Source organism: Jaculus jaculus, chromosome 6 (assembly GCF_020740685.1).
Source record: "Jaculus jaculus isolate mJacJac1 chromosome 6, mJacJac1.mat.Y.cur, whole genome shotgun sequence".
NCBI classification, from domain to species: Eukaryota; Metazoa; Chordata; class Mammalia; order Rodentia; family Dipodidae; genus Jaculus; species Jaculus jaculus.
The window spans coordinates 3,621,663-3,641,476 of NC_059107.1; the positions used below are offsets into that span (position 1 = coordinate 3,621,663).

The 19,814-nt window shown below is 41.9% G+C and overlaps 1 protein-coding gene across 1 annotated transcript in view; it reads left to right on the plus strand.

The window, feature by feature from the left end:
* Rad50 (RAD50 double strand break repair protein) overlaps positions 1 to 19,814 on the plus strand; it is a 68,756-nt gene that overhangs the window by 41,641 nt on the left and 7,301 nt on the right. Inside the window, exons 20-21 of the mRNA XM_045152755.1 lie at positions 2,814 to 2,941; positions 5,841 to 6,065. Coding sequence (XP_045008690.1) covers positions 2,814 to 2,941; positions 5,841 to 6,065 — 353 coding nt within the window. The remainder of the gene's footprint in view (positions 1 to 2,813; positions 2,942 to 5,840; positions 6,066 to 19,814) is intronic.

A 19,814-nucleotide genomic window follows, 5' to 3' on the forward strand; every position in this document is an offset into this window, starting at 1 on the left:
CTATAGCTGGGTCAGATGGTAGATCAATCTTTAGCTGTTTTAGGAACCTCCACACTGATTTCCACAATGGCTGGATCAGATTGCATTCCCACCAGCAGTGTAGAAGGGTTCCTCTTTTTCCACATCCCGCCAACATTTATGATCATTTGTTTTCATGATGGTGGCCAATCTGACAGGAGTGAGGTGGTATCTCAATGTAGTTTTAATCTGCATTTCCCTGATGGCTAGTGACATGGAAGCCATTGGAATTTTGATGGGGATCACATTAAATGTGTAGATTGCTTTTGGTAACATTGCCATTTTCACAATATTGATTCTTCTGATCCAAGAACAAGGGATGTCTTTCCATTTCCTAGTGTCTTCTGCAATTTCTCGCTTGAGTGTTTTAAAGTTTTCATTGTAGAGATCCTTCACTTCCTTGGGTAGGTTTATTCCAATGTACTTTATTTATTTATTTATTTGATGCAATTGTGAATGGGAGTGATTCTCTGATTTCATCCTCTGTGTATTTGTTGTTAGCATATAGAAAGGCTACTGATTTCTGTATGTTTATTTTGTATCCTGCTACATGGCTATAGGTGTTTATTAGCTCTAACAGTTTGCTGGTAGAGTCTTTAGGTTCTTTTTGCATAAAATCATGTCATCTGCAAATAATGATAACTTGATCTCTTCCTTTCCAATTTGTATCCCTTTTATGTGTGTCTCTTGCCTTATTGCTATGGCTAAGACTTCCAAAACTATATTAAATAAAAGTGGGGACAGTGGACACCTTGTCTTGTTTCTGATTGTAGTGGAAAAGCTTCCCATTTTTCTCCATTTAGTAATATGTTGGGTGTAGGCTTGTCATAAATAGCCTTTGTTATGTTGAGATTTCTTCCTTCTATTCCCAGTCTCTGTAGGACTTTTATCATGAAGAGATGTTGGATTTTGCCAAGTGCTTTCTCAGCATTTGATGTCCTTCAGTCCATTTATATAATGTATTACATTTATCGATTTGCCCATTTTGAACCATCCCTGCATTTCTGGGACAAAGCCTACTTGGTCAGGGTGAATGATCTTTCTGATATATTCTTGCATTCTGTTTGCCAATATTTTGTTGAGAATTTTTGCATCTATGTTCAGGAGGGAGATTGGTATGTAATTTTCTTCCTTTGTTCTATCTTTGCCTGGTTTTGGTATCCTTGCTTCTACTCCAAGTGCTGGGTTTACAGGCATAAACCTCTGTACCTGGCTCCCCCTCCAGGAATTTCAGCTATACAATATATCAAGTAAAGGCAAATTGTCTACCTGCCTGATCTAATTAAATATACAATGACTAACCAGCAACACTTATATTTAAAGTTTAAAAAAAAATCAAGGGCTGGAGAGATGACTTAGCAGTTAGACACTTGCCTGCCAAGCCTAAGGACCCAGGACCCATGTAAGCCAGATGCACAAGGTGGTGCATGCGTCTGAAGTTCATTTACAGTGGCTGGAAGTCCTGGCACACTCATTCTCTCCCTCTTTGTGTCTCTTTCTCTGTGTCTCTCAAATAAATAAAAAATAAAATCTTTTAAAAAATAATTATACATCATAATGTGATCTTATGATCTTTAGGTCAGTAGGCTGTCTAGTGGAGGGGTGGTCTTGGGTATGATGCTCTGGTAGGTGTAAGTATTAAATACTGTAATGTTTAATTATTTTTTCATTTTAAGTTTCTGTATATATATAATAGTATTTCAAGTTTTTGATTAAAAGTGCTATTAATAACAGTAGTTATTAATAGTAGTAGTAGTAGTTATAATTAAAATTGTTATTAATAGCACTTTTGTTTATTTATTTTTTTTTTTTTGGTTTTTCGAGGTAGAGTCTCACTCTGGTCCAGGCTGACCTGGAATTAACTCTGTAGTCTCAGGGTGGCCTTGAACCCACGGCGATCCTCCTACCTCTGCCTCCCGAGTGCTGGGATTAAAGGCGTGCGCCACCACGCCCAGCACTTTTGTTTATTTTTATTTATTTATTTGAAAGCGACAGGCATAGAGAGAAAGAGGCAGATAGAGAGAGAGAGAATGGGCACGCCAGGGCCTCCAGCCACTGCAAACGAATTCCAGATGCATGCGCCCCCTTGTGCATCTGGCTAACGTGGGTCCTGGGGAATCGAGCCTCGAACTAGGGTCCTTAGGCTTCAGAGGCAAATGCTTAACCACTAAGCCATCTCTCCAGCCCATTAATAGCACTTTTTACTGAAAACTTGAATAGAGCTTACAAGCAAATAAGTATACAAAGTACATGTTAAAATAATTTGTTAGCCAGGAACAGTGGCGCATGCCTTTAATCCCAGCACTTGGGAGGCAGAGGTAGGAGGATCACTGTGAGTTTGAGGCCACCCTGAGACTACATAATTAATTCCAGGTCAGCCTGGAACAGAGTGAGACCCTACCTCAAAAAAAAAAAAAAAAAATTGTTGCCAGAAGTGGTGGCACATGCCTTTAATCCCAGCATTTGGGAGGCAGAGGTAGGAGGAGTACTGTGAGTTTGAGGCCAGCCTGAGACTAATTCCAGCTCACTTTAGGCTAGAGTGAGACCCTACCTCAATTAACAGCAATAATAACAATAATAATTTGTTAAGAAGACTCCCCACAGAAGAGGGACCTCTTCTTTATGTGAGGGTCACAAAAGGACAGTTGGTGCAAGCTGTATGCAGGAGTGCCCGTCAGGAGACCCCATGACACTGGCTCTGCCTTCCTCTCTGTGACCCCATCAGCACTGGCCTCTTACTGAGTTTCTATAGTAACATAGCCATTGTTGTTAACTGACATCATATTTACATTCAGATACAAGAAAGGTGGCTACAGGACAACCTTACCTTAAGAAAAAGAAACGAGGAGCTAAAAGAAGTTGAAGAAGAAAGAAAACAACATTTGAAGGAAATGGGACAAATGCAGGTCTTACAAATGAAAGAGTATGTTTTTATAATAGCCTTTTATTTATTTACTTTTGAGTAGGGTTCTCCTTTATAGCCCACATTGACTTTAAAATCACAATTCTGGGCTGGAGAGATGACTTAGCGGTTCAGGCGCTTGCTTGTAAAGCCAAAGGACACAGGTTCAATTCCCCAGGACCCACGTTAGCCAGGTGCACATGGTGGCGCATGTATCTGGAGTTTGTTTGCAGTGGCTACCGGCCCTGGCATGCCCAAAATATCTCTCTCTCTCTCTCTCTCTCTCTCTCTCTCTCAAATAAATCAATAAAATTAAAATATATTTTTTTAAAATCACAATCCTGCCTTCACCTCCTTAGGGCTGGGATTATAAACTTGTATCACCATACTTGGATAAATAATCCTTAGTTTAGTAAATATCTGTATTATAATATAAAAGAAATTAAATACATATTTTACAAAAGATTTTGAGCATCAGCCTGTTAACTTTGAGAAAGGTTTTATACAAATATATTTTATGGCCTCAAAAATTGTATTATTGCCGGGCATGATTGTGCACACCTTTAATTCCAGCACTCAGGAGGCAGAGGTAGGAGGATTGCCATGAGTTTGAGGCCACTCTGAGAATACATAGTGAATGGAGGCCAGCCTGGACTAATAAAGTAAGACGCTGCCTTGAAAAAAAATTGTATTGCTGAAGCTGCCTATAAACCCAGCTGTCAGGAAGCTGAGGCAGGAGGATCGCAAGTTTAAGGCTAGCCTTGAACTACATAGTAAAACCTTGTTTTTTGAAAAGAGTATTTCTTTGGGGTGACTGAAGAAGTGGTGTAATTGAGGGTGACACTGGTGATGGGTGGATGGGCCACACTCCTCCCAAGGACAAAACACGCCGCGTCCCCAGCTCACTGCTGCTCTGACACTGTGCTCAGAATGAGTACAAGCCACGCAGTTTGTCAATGGATGCTTATTCTAGAGCGCCCCAGTTGTCATTTCTTTATTAAAAAGATTTTATTTTATTTATTTATTAGTGACAGAGGGGAAAGAGAGAGGGAGAGGGAGAGAGAGAAAATAGGCATACCAAGGCCTCTGGCCACTGCAGATGAACTCCAGATCCGTGTGCCACCATGTGCATCCGGCTTATGTGGGACCTGGGGAATTGAACCTGGGTCCTTAGGCTTGATAGGCATTTGCCTTAACTGCTAAGCCATCTCTAGCTCTCCAGTTGTTAATTTCTTTGGGGGGAACATGGTGTGTCGGGGTTAGAAGTAGATTCTGCCTAGCCCAGGCTGACCTGGAATTCACTAAGTAGGCTCAGGTTGGCCTTGAGCTCACCACGATCCTCTGACCTGAGCTTCCTGAGTGTGGAGGTAAAGGTGTGCCGCATGCTGGGTCCTGGCTGTGATTGTATAACGCCACAGCAGTTTGGGAAACATGAGCCATAGTCCTCCTTCCCCTGCTTGCTTTTGGAGGAGGGTAATTTAGTTGCTGCCTTCCAAGAACAAGGAAAAGGTTAAGTTGGGTTTGTTTTGTTTTGTTTCTTTGTTTGAACACATTAGCTGGTTAAATCTAGGTCTCATGCATTTAGCTCTTCCTTACAGATGTTTTTGTTTTCCTGAATTTGTATAAAAATCTGAATGAAGGAAATGTTGGGAGGATTTTCTAAAAGATCCAGTGAAGGTAAAGATGTAACGTAGCTTGTATGAGCTAACATGGTTATCTGTGTGTAAGTACTCTTGGCTTCGTTATTTAAAATCTCACTCCTATACCAAGGAGCTGAGACTTCGTAACAGAAAGGGCTTGTCCTTTTTAGCATGCTCCTGTTTTGTGCACTAGGATGCTATGGCCCAGAGTCACAGTGATTGTTTTTAAGTCTCTGTGCTTAGAATTTGATGAAGCTTTTCTTTTTTTCTTTTTCTTCTTCTTTTTTTTCTTTTTTGTTTGTCATGGTAGGGTCTCACTCTAGCCCAGGCCTTGAACTCGTGGTGATCCTCCTACCTCTGCCTCCAAGGGCTGGGATTAAAGGTGTGTGCCACCACGCCCGGCTTGATGATGCTTTTCATGCTCATCTAGATGCCAGGAGAATGTTTTTCTTCAAACCATTCTTAACTAGGAAACAACAGAAATATCAGCGAAGCAGGCCAACCACATAAGACTTTGTAAACCTGAAAGTGTTGTAGCATGTAAGAAAGTGCTTAATAAGTGATTGTCAAATAAGACATTGAAGTCTGTGTAATCTTCCTGATTTAGAAAAAATTGAGTAGGCCACTTTTTGAATAATAGTGTGGTTGTTATGCTGTTGCAATAAATTTTGTTTTCTTAGAGGCATGCAGATTTTAATAAATGTTACTGTAGGAAATGACTTAATTTATCTAAGGTAAAGTTGTATTGTGTCCTTGATACTCTACATGCTGTGAGCAAAGCTGATGCAAGCGCAGTAACTCTTAATGCTCAGAATCAGAAGACCGACTGCGGTGTTGGACACACGGTCAGTGTCCAGAAGCCAGGGAAGTTCTCAGCACCCACATGGCCTGCAGGTTCTTGATTTGGCACACAAAAGGCGGCAGCTTAGAAACTAAAGGCTGGAAGAAATTTGGAAGGAACAAATATTCTTTAGTACTAAAGCCTTTAAATTTAAATCAAGGAGAGACTCATATACTGATGGCTAATGAAAATAACAGCTATCTAAAGAAATTGTTGAGGTGGACATGATGGCTCATACCTATAATCCCAGCACTCAGGAGACTGAGGTAGGATATTTGCCATGAGTTCAAGACCAGTCTGGGCAACAGAGTGAGTTCCAGGCCAGCGTGTGCTAGAGTTAGACTGTTCCTCTTAGAAAAATGAAAAAGGAAAAGAAAACTAAAAAGATTGCTTAAAAGCTAAAAAGCAGTCCTCATTTGTCATTTTTCCTTTTACACAGTGAACATCAAAAGTTGGAAGAGAAAATAGATGCTATAAAAAGAAATCACAGTTTGGCATTGGGGCGACAGAAAGGTTATGAAGAAGAAATCATTCATTTTAAGAAAGAACTTCGAGAACCTCAGTTTCGGGATGCTGAGGAAAAGTACAGAGAGATGATGATTGTTATGAGAACAACCGAACTTGTTAACAAGGACCTGGACATTTATTACAAGACCCTGGACCAGTAAGTAGTAGGCTGAGGACTTGGCTCCATTGTAATGAGCAGCAGGTATCATATTCTAGTTATCCTTTCTCCCAGTGTCACTCTGTGGAGTGACATTTCACGTGTACCGTAGCATGGAAAGGTGTGTGTATGTCAATACGTACGTACTTAGGTTATGATCACTTTCCCTGACCAACCCCAGAACCACCTGGCATCTGCTTAATGCTTTATCTTTTTTTTTTTTTTTTTAATCAGGGAGAGAGGGAAAGAGAGAGAATGGGCACACCAGGGCCTTTAGCCCTGCAAACAAACTCCATATGCAACTGGCTTACATGGGATATGGAGAATTGAACCTGGGTCCTTAGGCTTTGCTGGCAAGTGACTTAACCACTAAGCCAACTCTCCAGCCCATTAATGCTTTATCTTATATCCACTCTGTTACAGTGACAGAGATTGTTTACTTCACTTCTTTTTCAAAAACTTGATTTATGGGCTGGGGGGATGGCTTACTGGTTAAGGCACTTGCCTACAAAGCCAAAGAACCCAAGTTTGATTCCCCAGGAACCACATAAGCCACATGCACAAGGTGATACATGTGTCTGGAGTTTGCTTACAATGGCTGGAGGCCCAAGAATAGAATTTTTTAATTACGTTATTAACACATATTAATTGTATATATTAGTAGAAATGTTCAGTGTGATATTTCCATACATGCACTGGTTAAATCTGCTCACTTTTCTTCCCACCAACCTTTCCCAGCCTCTAGAAATCACTATTTTATTATCAAGTAGTTGCTTTTTAAAGCTTCTGCATATGAGAGAGCCCTCCTCCTTAGTTTTTAAAATATTTTTGTTTATTTTATTTTATTTGAGAGTGACAGGCAGGCAGAGAAAGAAGTAGAGAGAGAGAGAATGGGTGCGCCAGGGCCTCCAGCCACTGCAAACGAACTCCAGACGTGTGCGCCCCCTTGTGCATCTGGCTAACGTGGGTCCTGGAGAATCAAGCCTCGAACTGGGGTCCTTAGGCTTCATAGGCAACGCATAACCAGTGAGCCATCTCTCCAGCCCATTCTTCTTAGTTTTTAAAGAACCTCTATACTGTTCACATAGTGGCTTTACAGTCACAGCAGAAGTGGTCCAGAGCTCCTTTTCTACCACATCCTTGCCAGCATTTGTGTTGTTTGGATGTTAGCCAGTCTGACTGCAGTGAAGATGGTACCTCCATTCATTGCTTATTCAGTTTTCATAGATAACAAGTTTCCCAAGAAGCACTTGTAGGAGAGAGACTGTCTTATCTAGTGCCTGTTCTTAGCACCTGTTGAAGACTAGTTAACTGATACAAGAAGAGTTTATGTCTAAGTGCTAGTGGAATTCCATGGGTTTGGGTGTCTGTGTTTATGCCAGTGCTGTGCTGAGGTGAGGATGTAGCTTGTGAAATAGTTTGCAGGAGGTATTGTACATTTTGCTTTGCTTTTTGCTCAAGATTGTTTTGTCTGTTGGGGTTTTTATTTGCTTGCTTGTATTGTAGTTCTGTTTCAGGATTTTTTTTTCTAATTCTATGAAAATGCTATTGGTACTTTAAACATTTTTGTTTTATTTATTATTTATATTTTTTGGTTTTTCAATCCCTCTACCTCTGCCTCCCAAGTGCTGGAATTAAAGGTGTGTGCCACCACACTGGCTTTTATTTTTATTTATTACAGAGAGAGAGAGAGGAAGGGAGGGAGGGAGGAAATGGGCACATCAGGACCTCTAGCCACTGCAAACAACCTCCAGATTCTTGAACCACCATGTGCATCTGGTTTACATGGGTACTGGGGAGTCAAACCTGGATCCTTAGGCTTTTTAGTCCTTAGGCTTTTTTTTTTAGTGCCTTAACCACTAAGCCATCTCTGCAGCCTGCCATTGGTATTTTATAAGGATTGCCCTGCCAATCTGTAGGTCACTTTGGATGACAAGGACGTTAACACTATTGTTTTTTCTACTCCATGAATGTGGAATATCTTTCCTTTATGTGTTCCCCTCAAATTCTCTCATTGACATTTTATAATTTTTTTTGTAGATATCTTTCTCCTCTTTTTAAAACTTATTTTGTTTATTTTTATTTATTTATTTGAGAGCAGCGGACAGAGAGAGAGAGGAACATAGAGAGAAAGAATGGACGCGCCAGGGCCTCTAGCCACTGCAAACAAACTCCAGATGCGTACGCCCCCTTGTGCATTTGACTAATGTGGGTCCTGGAGAATAGAGCCTTGAACCAGGGTCCTGAGACTTCTCAGGCAAGCACTTAACTGCTAAGCCATCTCTCCAGCCCCTTTCTCCTCTTATTAAATATGTTACTAGGTTTTTTTTTTTCATAGTTGTGAATAAAATTACTTTGTTGGTTTCTTTTTGCCATAGTTGTCATTGGCATATGGAAATATGCAGTTGTGTGTTGATGTTGGGATGGGTAGTCTTGACTTTTGAGAAGCACGTGGGAGGTTAGCAAAGCATTCTCTGTCTGTCTGTGAAGGCCTTTCTAGAGGCAGTTAGATCCTGAGTGCTCTGCCCTAACCAATGGTATAATCCGTTCAGAATTTGAAGCCAGCTCTGGTGGCGCATGCCTCTATTCCCAGCACTCTGGAGGTGTAGGCAGGAAGATCAGGAGTTCCATGGCCACCTGCAGCTACATAGTGAGTTTGAGGCCAACCTGGGTTACATGAGACCCTGTGTTGTAGAAAACATTTTTTGTAGACTATCAGAATGTAGTGGAACCGTGGAAGACGGGCCAAGTTGGAGAAAGAGGACATGCCTCCAATGAGGAGTCTGCCTTGTTACTTTAAATTCCTGACTGCCAGCAGGGAATGGCTTTCTTCCACCATGTCCTTCTATGCTGGTCATCAGTGGCCTACAGCAGCGGACCCAGCTCACTTTGGACTGAACCTGTGGTCCATGTAACTCTTCTCTTGATCTGTGATTCCAGGGATTTTCTCAGCAAAAAGCAGTCTTTTATCTTAGAACATTGTAAGGTTTTAAACATGACTTTTTAGAGACTCCTTGCCTGTGAGATACACACACCAATCTGTCCTCCCTGCCCCTTATCTTCCCAGCTACCTCATTTATGCCAGAAGAGGCTGGGTTTTTTTTTTTTGTTTGTTTGTTTGCTTGTTTTGGTTTTTTGAGGTAGGGTCTCACTCTGGTCCAGGCTGACCTGGAATTAACTCTGTAGTCTCAGGGTGGCCTTGAACTCATGGCGATCCTCCTACCTCTGCCTCCCAAGTGCTGGGATTAAAGGCGTGCGCCACCACGCCCGGCTTTTTTTTTTCTGTTTTGTTTTATTTGTTTGTTTGTTTGTTAACTTTTTTCGTAACCGTGCTGTGAACCCAATAGACTTAACAACAAACCCTTGTTAATCATTAAAGGATAGAAGACTTAATCCCTGCTGGCAAGGATGTTGTAAGTTGATTCAAGAAAAAAAATTCAAGGGGCTGGAAAGATGGCTCAGTGGTTAAAGGCATTTGCTTGTAAAGGCTGATTGATGGCCCAGGTTTGATTTCCAAGAATACATGTAAAACCAAAGCACAAAGTGTGGTGCATGTGTCTGGAGTTCATTTGCAGTGTCAGGACACCCTGGCCCACTCTTTGTCTCACTGTGTCTCTGTTTCTTTCTGTGTCTTTCTCAAATAATAGAAAAAAATCTTTTTTGAGGAATTCAAAGATTTTTATCAATAGGAATCTGCGATATGGAATAAGATAGCTTCAGTTGGTATTGAATAATAAAACTAGGAATTAAAAAGCAAGATAGTGGACTTTCTCTAAAAGTTGATAAATTTCATTTTACAAGGTCCCAGTTCCATAACACATGGTTAAAAGTACTGTCTCTGAGACTATGTTTGTTGTTGTTGTTGTTTTTGAGGTAGGATCTTGCTCTGGCCCTGGCTAACCTGGAACTCACTATGTAGTCTCAGGGTGGCCTTGAACAGTAATCCTCCTTCCTCTGCCTCCCGAGTGCTGGGAGTAAAGGTGTGCACCACCACACCTAGCTTGAAAATGCTTTTTTTTTTAAACTGAATTTTAATTCTGTTGTATTAACAATTTAAACACCCTGAGCTTTTATTTCCCTGTCTATAAAATGGGAGTTTTTAAAAGATGTGTAATAATATTAAATATAGAAATAGTTAACAAGGAAAAACTCTTGACATAGTTGTCTTTTGGGAGGGCTTGGGGGTTTTTGTTTGTTTCTAAAGACAGGGTCTCACTGTAGCCCAGGCTGACCTTAAACTTGCAGTTTTCCTGCCTCAGTCTCCTGAGTTCTGGCATTATGGGTGTAAGCGACCATACCTGACTTCAGGTTCTGTTCTTTAAGTTCTTTTTCTGAATCTTTAAAAAAGTATATTTTATTAATTTATGAGAGAGAGAGGGTCAAGTAGAGAGAGAATGGACATGCCAGGGCTTTCCAACCACTGCAGACGAACTCCAGATACATGTGCCATCTTGTGCATCTGGCTTATGTGGGTCCTGGGGAATCGGGCCTGGGTACTTAGGTTTCGCAGGCAGGCGCCTTAACCACTAAGCAATCTTTCCAACCCTGTTCTTTAACTTCTTAAACTCTGTTCTTTAAAAGCATGAAGAAGCTGGGCGTAGTGGTGCCTTTAATCCCAGCACTTGGGAGGCAGAAGCAGGAGGATCTCTGTGAGTTTGAGGCCAGCCTGGGACTACAAAGTGAATTTCAGGTCAGCCTGGGCTACAGCCTTGAACCCCCTCCACCAAAAACAAAAGCATGAAGAAACTATAAAGGAAATATAGGTTCTATCATTCCTATTAAAACATTCTTAGAGATTAAATGTCCAAAAATTGAGAGAAAACACTAATATTCATTAAAACCTTTCTAAAAACTTACTTATGGGTTAGAGAGGTGTTTCAGCGGTTAAGGCACTTGCTTGTAAAGCCTAAGGACCCGAGTTCAATTCCTCAGTATCCACATAAAGCCAGATGCCAAAGGTGGTGCATGCATTTGGAATTTGTTTGTGGTGGCATGCCAATTCTCTCCCCCTTCTATCTCTGCTTGCAAATAAATAAAAATATTTTTTAAACTTAAATAATTTACATTTATATATAAATTTATATTGCATAACTTATTTAACTCATACTTTCTAATGACCATGATAACTAAGTTTTATGAACTTTATAGCTCCTTAGTGAGGTATATATCTGTATATTATTAAAATTAGGACTGGAAAGATGGCTCAGCCTTTAGAGGCACTTGCTTACAAGACCTGCTGTTCTGGGTTCAACTCCTTAGTACCAATGTACAGCCAGATACACAGGGTGGTGCATGTGTCTGGAGTTGGCAGTAGCAGAAGGTCCTGGAGCACTCATCCTCATTTATATTCACATGCTTGCTCACTCGTTCTCTCTCTATCAAGATAAGATTATGTGTTTAAGTTTTTGAGTGTTTACTTGGTGACACTCTTCCTAGATATTAAGGGAACAAGGATGAAGTAACAGAAAATTAAGAAGTAAATGAGAAAACAGCAAGTAGCAATAGGTGCTGTAATAAAAATAAATAGTATGAGCGTAACTGAGGAGCTACTTAAGACATTTTCAGGATGAAGCACTTCAGCGGGGTCCTGAGTGATCACAGGGAGCAAGACAGGCCGGTGCAGGGACACAGCCATCCAGGGCCAAGAGCCAGGAAAGCAAGCTGAGGCAGTCCCCGCAGACGTCCTGGTGCAGCAGGAAGGCCAGAGACCCTACCCTGAGGGAGCTGCGCCTCAGGCCACGGAATTCTCCTTTCCTTGAAAGTGTATTGAGGTTTAAGCCAAGGCAGCACTACCTGATTTATAGCTTGAGGAGATTGGATTGGCTGCCGGTTGTGGATTGTAATGAGCAGGGGTGGAAGCCAGGCTGTGAGGAGGCTGCTGGTAACGCACAAGGTGTTGCTGGGTGACTGGGTGGCAGCAATGGAAGATGTGTTCTGGAGATTGAATTGCCAGACATTACTTCTAAATTAAGGGAAAAAGAAAGACAAGGATCAAAAATTCTTTTTTTCTTTTTTGTTTTTCAAGGTAGGGTCTCACTCTAGCCCAGGCAGACTTGGAATTCACCTGACCCCAAAATTACTTCTCCATATTCTTAATTGGACAGCAGGATACTAGTGGAACAAGCTGGCATTTTTTCTGTGTGTGGTGTGCATGAAAGTGTGTTATGGGTGCACGTGTGGAGGTCAGAGACGATGCTGGCCATCTTCCTCTACAGCCTGCCACCTTGAGGCGGCTCTCGCTGAGTCTCAAGCTCGCTGATTTGGCCCGGCTCTCTCGCTGAGTCTCGAGCTTGCTGATTTGGCCCGGCTCTCTAGCCTTGGGGCCCAGGGGTCCCGTGTCTCTGCCTCCTGAGCACCAGGACTTGAGGCAGACCGGGTTCTGAAGATTCTGTCTCACATCCTCACACTTGTGTGACAAGCACTTTACCGATTGAGCCATCTCCCTAACCCACAAATTCATATGCTAGGAATGGGCAGAATTTGAGGGAAGAAATGAAGAGTTCTGTGTTGAGCACTTCAGTTTAAGTTGCCTCTGGACTGCTAAGTTGAGCCAAATGAAGCTGGCAGGTAGATGTATAATCCAGGGTCTGGAGCTGAGGGGGGAGGTCATCCAGTGTGGACGTCATTGGCATCTGTGTGGCATGCAGAACCGTGGAATGAGCATAGTTGGAGAAGGGAAAGGGCTCGTGTTGAAAGATCCAGCAAATCTACTGGGGAGGTGGGGAAGGTTTTTAAACCTATTTTATCTTGAAAACCAAGTGAAGGCACCTTCAAGAATCTAGTACTATAGAGAGGTTGACTGAAGGCTGAAAGGGGGCCTTTGAATTTGATAAAGTGGAAGATTGTTGAAGACTCTGAGAAGCAGCCAGTGGCTAAAGCCTAGTTGCGGTTGAGGGGGAGATGATGGGAGAAAGGTGCAGATGGCGACCCTAGAAGACCGGGTTAGGGGCTTCGGTGTAAACAAGCTTTCTCTTACAAGTCCAGCGAGCTCTTCACCTCGTTCACAGCGGATTGCCCTGCAGACCTGGGCCTGCATATGTGTTTCTGAATAGACTGCCCCCAGGAGCTCTAGCTGTCCTTAGTAAGGCACACATCACACGTGTTCGTGAGTTACTGCGGCTTGGACATATGTTCCTTGAAGAAGACAGACAGGATTCTTGGTCCCCCTCCGTGCTGCGGAGTCCACCGTGGGAGGCCTTGGATGGGTTCCAGGCGTTTGCTCTGGTCCTTGAGTGAGGACAGAGGACAGTTCCACGGAGGGCCGTGCCCCTGTCTGAGTGGGGTGAGGATGTGCAGGAGACTGGAACCCCCAGGAAGGGTTGGAGTGGGAGATGCAGGGGGCTTTCCAGCAACTTTGTTTAAGGAACAAAGCCAGACATTACTGAGACCTATTTTCTAGTAATTAGATGAATTCTTCTGAGAAGGAAAGTGGTACAAATTTCCCCCAAAGTGGGTTTATTCCAAACAGTGGACATCTCAAGGTTTATACTGTGAGCTGTAAAATTGCCTTCTCCTCCGGAAAAAAAAAAAAGGTCCAAAATTTCCCTCATTGTTTTACCTCTTAGAATAAAGCATGCAGTAGTGTCATATTTGCAGTCAGCTGTCTATTTAAGGTAACACAGGAAATTAGTGGTGCATTTTCAAGAAAAGCTGATTACAATCTGTTGTTAGTAATCATCTAAAAGCATCACTGAATAGAAGCATTGACAATGGTGAGAGACACTAGATGAGAAAGGAAAACGTGCATCATTTAGAATGAATTACCTCACACTCAATTTAAGTTGGAATATATCACTCAAGGCATAGCATGAGCAAAATATCCTCTCTCTTTTTTTTTTTTTTTTTTAAGTACGGAATGTTACATGTTAGGTCGTACTGCTAAAACTCAGTAGAAACATGCAACTTTCGCAGTTTCGTATCTGAGGCAGCCAGCTCTTGCTCTGTCGAGTGTTCAGAACGTAGGTCCCTGCATTCAGGGGAGGATTGGCTGAGAACTTCACTCAGGACTCATCTTGTGGCGCTGTCCTTGTGCTGACCGTGAATGGATATGTTAGTTAGAGTTTCACATCTGTTGCATCCTGTAGGGCAGGTTACTATACTGAAGGATAGCTAGTAACATGCCACTTCTATATCAGTGCATTTTTCTTTCTTCTTTAATTATTCCTGAATATTAAAAGCTGATAATCAGGAGTCAGCTAAGGTCTTAATAATCATAAGAGTTTTATCTTGGAGAATAAAAGAGACACTTATTTTAAATGTGAAACTTAAGCTTGTCAAATTAAGGATTTTGAGTTTTACTAGGAAAAATTATTATTAGTTTAGAACATGATTCCCCTTATGCAGGAGGACTTTTGCTCATCCAAGTATACTAAAGCAAGAAGTTGTCCCAGTGCCAAGTTCTAGGCAGTAGGGAAGACTAATCAGTTTTAAAAAGGATAGTAGAGGGCTGAAGAGATGGCTTAGCAGTTAAGGCACTTGCCTACAAAGCTAATGGACCCAGGTTTGATTCCCCAGGACCACATAAGCCAGATGCAGAAGGTGGCACATGTGTTTGGAGTTTGTTTGCAGCAGCTGCTCTATCTGCCTCTTTCTCTCTCTCTCTCTCAAACAAATAAATAAATAAAAATTTAAAAGGGGATAGTAGGGCTAGGAAGGTGGCTTAGTGGTTGAAGGTGCTTGCTTGCAAAGCCCATCCACCTAGTTTCAGCCTAGGTTCAAATCCCCAGTGCCTACATAAAGCTAGAGGCACAAAGTGGAGCATTCATTTGGAGTGCATTTGTAGCAGCAAGAGGTCCCTAGCATACCTTACCTCTTCTCCCCTCACAAATAAATTAATTTGCTGTTTTTCTCAAGGGTCTCTCTCTAGCCCAGTCTGATCTGGAACTCACTCTGTAATTCCAGGCTGGCCTTCAACCCACAATAATCCTCCTACCTCTTCCTCCTAAGTGCTGGGATTAAAGGTGTGTGCCTGGGTTGGGGAGATGATGTAGCAGTTAAGGCGCTTGCCTGCAAAGCCAAAGGACCTAGGTTCAATTCTCCAGGACCCACATAAGCCAGATCAAGGAGACGCATGCATCTGGAGTTCTTTGCAGCAGCTGGAGGCCATGGTGCTCCATTCTCTCTGTGTCCCTCTCACAAGAATATAAATAAATAAATAAATAATATAAAGGCAAAATAGCTATTATACTTTGGAAGTATAATTTACTGGTTTTTTTAAAGCAATTTTATTAACTTAGTTTCTATCATGTTTCTGAATTGATATTTTAATTACCAAAAAGTCCCTATATACTTGGCTTTCCCTGTTAGTGGTCAGTGAGATGGATTGAGGGTATGGTGATCCACTTTAAGATTTGCCTTCATCTGTTTGGATTTTGTGCAGAGGTAGATGGTTAAATGAGAATAAATAAATAAATGAGACTAGAAGCAAGAGCTTTAAGTTTTGTCTTCATGTGTTCGGATTTTGTGCAGAGGTAGATGGTTAAATGAGAGTAGAAGCAAGAGCTGGACAAGTCTTCTGGGAGAGAACGGTTGGTTACCCCGTAACAGTCCTGCCACTACTGCACCAGGCTGGTCATCAGGTGTATAGTTCACAGGGTCCACTGCTGCTTAAAACTGTTGATGATTTTTCTCCCCCAGCAGCCGGTAAGACTTCCAGCTCAGTTTCCACTTATTTTCTTAATATGTCCTGCAACTGAAGCTACAAACCTTTTTTTTTTTAAGACTATTTTTATTTCCATATCAAAATTGAATAAAGTACAGAGATTCTTATGTACCTCCTGCCGCCATATGGGCATCCAGCTTGCTGTGCAGTATTAGCTGGCACACCATCACCATCTAAAGTCCACAGTGCACACGAGTTCCCACTTGGTGCTGTGTACTCTGCCAGGATCCACTAGTACTGAATGGTGTGTGTCTACCATCACGGTGTTATATGGAAGTTTTTTACTGGGGCAAGTCATTTTGTCTTTCTGACTACACCATGCTTCCTTTTAGATGGGAAATATGGTAGGCCTTTGTCATTTATAAAGATCACTGCCTGAGACCCGTGAATCAATCAGAATTATCTTTATAATGACGGACTATTACTGAAATTTAATTTAATTTATTTGTTGGTTTTTCGAGGGCCTCACTGTAGCCCAGGCTACGAGACTGAGACCAGCTGAGACTCCATAGTGAATTCCAGGTCAGCCTGGGCTAGAGTGAGACCCTACCTCGAAAAAGCAAGATGAAGTGCCTGTGGCACCAGGTACTCGTAGCGTAGTGTTGGTTTGGTCTGCTGCCAGTCAGCACTCAGTTCTCAGTTTCTTGTATGGTGCTCTTTCCTTCCGCGCCCTACACCTCTGACCTCTTCCTGCAGTAGCTCCTCCGAGCTCTGCTTTCTTCTGTCCTTCCCACCCTGTGCACATCGATAACCTACCTGAAGAGAGTGGGCCCTGTGCTCATCACTATGGGAATGACTTCCCTCCTGGCCTTTCCATTCCACCTCTCACTGCTCATAATGCCTCTCATCAACTCGTTTTTGCTCCCTTAAGACACCCATGTTTGGGCTGGAGAGGTGGCTCAGTCCTAAAGCGCTTGCCCTACAAGTGAGGACCCGAGTTCAGGTCGCCAGAATTCATGTAACTACTGGTGCTTGTAATCCCGGGCTCAGAGGCAGAGACAGGTGTATCCCTGGGGCAAGCCGGCTAGCTAAAGCAGCTACTCAGGGGGCAGGGGTAGGATCGTAGTGAGTTCGAGGTTACCCTGAGACTACATGAATTCAGGTCAGCCTGGGCTAGAGCAAGACCCTACCTTGAAGAAAAACCACAACAAACAAGGTGGAGAGTTGTAGAGGGAGGCAGTCCAGCCCAACCTCTGGCCTCTACCACATGTGCATGTGTGCACGCGCACACACACACACACACACACACACACAGACACGTTTTCCTGTTCTTTCTCCTCCTCAGAATGTTCTTTTTTTTTTTTTTTTAAATTAGAGAGAGACAGACAGAAAGAGGCAGAGAGAAAGAGAGAGAATGGGCGTGCCAGTGTTGCCAGCCACTGCAAATGAACTCCAGATGCATGCGCCCCCTTGTACATCTGGCTAACATGGGTCCTGGGGAATAGAGCCTCGAACCGGGGTCCTTAGGCTTCAGAGGCAAGCGCTTAACCGCTAAGCCATCTCTCCAGCCCTCAGAATGTTCTTTTAAGCCCTTAAACAGATGTGACTTTTCCCCCTTTCCTTGTCATCCAAAATATTTGCACCACATCAGATTTGTATTATAGATAATGTGCTTTTTCACATTTCCTACTTGTGAATTACTGAACATACTTCAGAGTAAACTTAGGTTCTTTTCTGTGACCATTACATTTGTAATGTTATTTTCCTCATGGTGCCTTTGTACATGTAGTACACACAAGTTATGTATATGGCTTTTATACGAGTGCTGTCACACTACAGTTAATTTCCTTTGGGGGTTTTCACTTACACAGTGAAATTCTTTGATGCTCATGTGTGTTAAGTACCTCATTCTCCTTAATGTCTTACCTATGTCAACTATTGACAGACACAGGAGGAAGCTTGAAAATTATGGCTGCCACCCGTTCTGCTGCAGTGTGACTGCACTCTTGTACAGATGGACCAGAGAGATAGCTTCTTGATAACTTCTTAGAAGTTACTGGGTCAGAGGGTATGTTCATTTCTAACTTAATACCAAATTGCCTCCCAGAAGCACTATAAACTGTATATGCAGTGGCTGCTTCTAGGCCTGCAGTGTTAATTACCATCCATCCATTTCCATTTTTGCCGGTTTGTTTTGGGAAAATGCTGCCACTCACTGTGACTTATACCCCCCCTTACTAGCAAGGCTTCTTTCAAGAATGCGAGTGTATTCTCTTTCTTCTCCTGAGACTTGCCTGCACATAGCTCTTCACTGATGTCTCTTATGATTGCTGTACCACTTTTAAAAAATATAGATTATGGATATTAAGCCTTTTAAAAAATATTTATTTACTTATTTGCAAGCAGAGAGGAGGGGAGAGGGAAAGAAGGGGTACACTAGGGCCTCTAGCTGCTGCAAATGAATTCCAGATACATGTACCACTTTGTGCATCTGGCTTTATTCAGTTCTGGAGAGTCGCACCTGGGTCCTTAACCACTAAGCCATCACTCTAGCCCTATTTAAGCCTTTTAATAAACATTTTAAAGTTCCTTAAAAAAAAAAAAAAAAGAATTATTTACTTATTTGAGAGAGAGAATGAGACAGATAGGAAGAGAGAGAATGGGCACACCAGGGCCTCTAGCCACTGCAAACAAGCTCCAGATGCATGCACCACCTTGTACATCTGGCTTATGTGGATATTGGCAGTTAAACCTGGGTCCTTTGGCTTTGCCAGCAAGCACCTTAACCACTAAGCCATCCCTCCAGCCCCTCATAAACAGTTTAAATTGTTCTTTCTTCATGGTATTGGTTGTGACTTTCAATTTTTTGGTAGTTAAATATTTAGTCTTCTTAATTATGGGTCTTAACTAGGTTTTCCCTATCCTAACATTACAAAAATGCTAACTTTATTTCACTTGCCATGTTACCTTGAATTCCTGACTCAATCCTGACTCAGTGACTTTCTGGTGTCGGCTACCGGAGTGGCTGGGCTTCAGTTGTGCATCCTGTACTGGCTTACTTAACTTTTCATCTTGTCAGTCATTTGGATTTATTTTGGAATTTGATCAAATGTAGTGATACCATGTTAATTTTTTTCTCCTTTTCAACAGTATTAGAATTTTTCCCATTCACATGAATTGTCAATGGTTCCATGTAGAATTGGGTTTATTTCTGGATTTTCTTGTGCCCACCTCCTTCCTTATTTGTCTTAGTCTCATCATTTGGTTATTTTGCTTATTTCTAGAACTTTATAGTCAACTTGCAGATTCCATTAACATTTTTTAATCTTCTTGGGATTTTTTTGTTTGGAGTGCATTTTATTTATGGATTATTTGGGAAGAAAGGATATCTTTGCAGTAATGAATCTGGCATTTTAGATCTTTTAATATATTTAATCAGTTCTTTTGTCCTATTCTAAAGTTTTTTTTCTTATTATTGTTGTTGTTGTTTCAAGGCAAGCCCAACAGACTGCCTGTATTTTTTAATGTGTGTGTGAGAGAGAGAGAGAGAGAAAATTGGTGTGCCAGGGCCTCCAGCCACTGAAATCAAACTCCATACACATGTGCCCCCTTGAGAACACATGTGACATTGTGTGCTTGCATCACTGCATCTGGCTTATGTGGGACCTGGAGAGTTGAACATGATTCTAGGTTTCTCAGGCAAGTGCCTTAGCAGCTAAGCTATCTCTCCAGCCCATATTGTAAAGTTTTATAGCTCTTTTCCTCTAAATTCTGTACCTTTTTAAATTTCTATATGTTTTATGGTTTTTATTGCCATTGTGAATAGAGTCCTTGTTTCTATTTTCTTTCCTAATAGTATTAGCTACTAGATAATAAAACTTTATTTTGTATAAATGTATTTTAGACTGTCTTATTTTTTTTTTCTGTTGATTTTCTCATTAACAGCTTCCATGATTGTAAATACGATCCCTTGGTAATTTCCTCCCTCCCCTTTGAAACTCCATTCTCCATCATATCCCCTCCTCCACTCAATAGTCTCTTATTTTGATGTCATGATCTTTTCCTCCTGTTATGATGGTCTTGTATAGGTAGTGTCGGGCACTGTGAGGTCATGGATAACCAGGCCATTTTGTGTTTGGGCCAGGCCT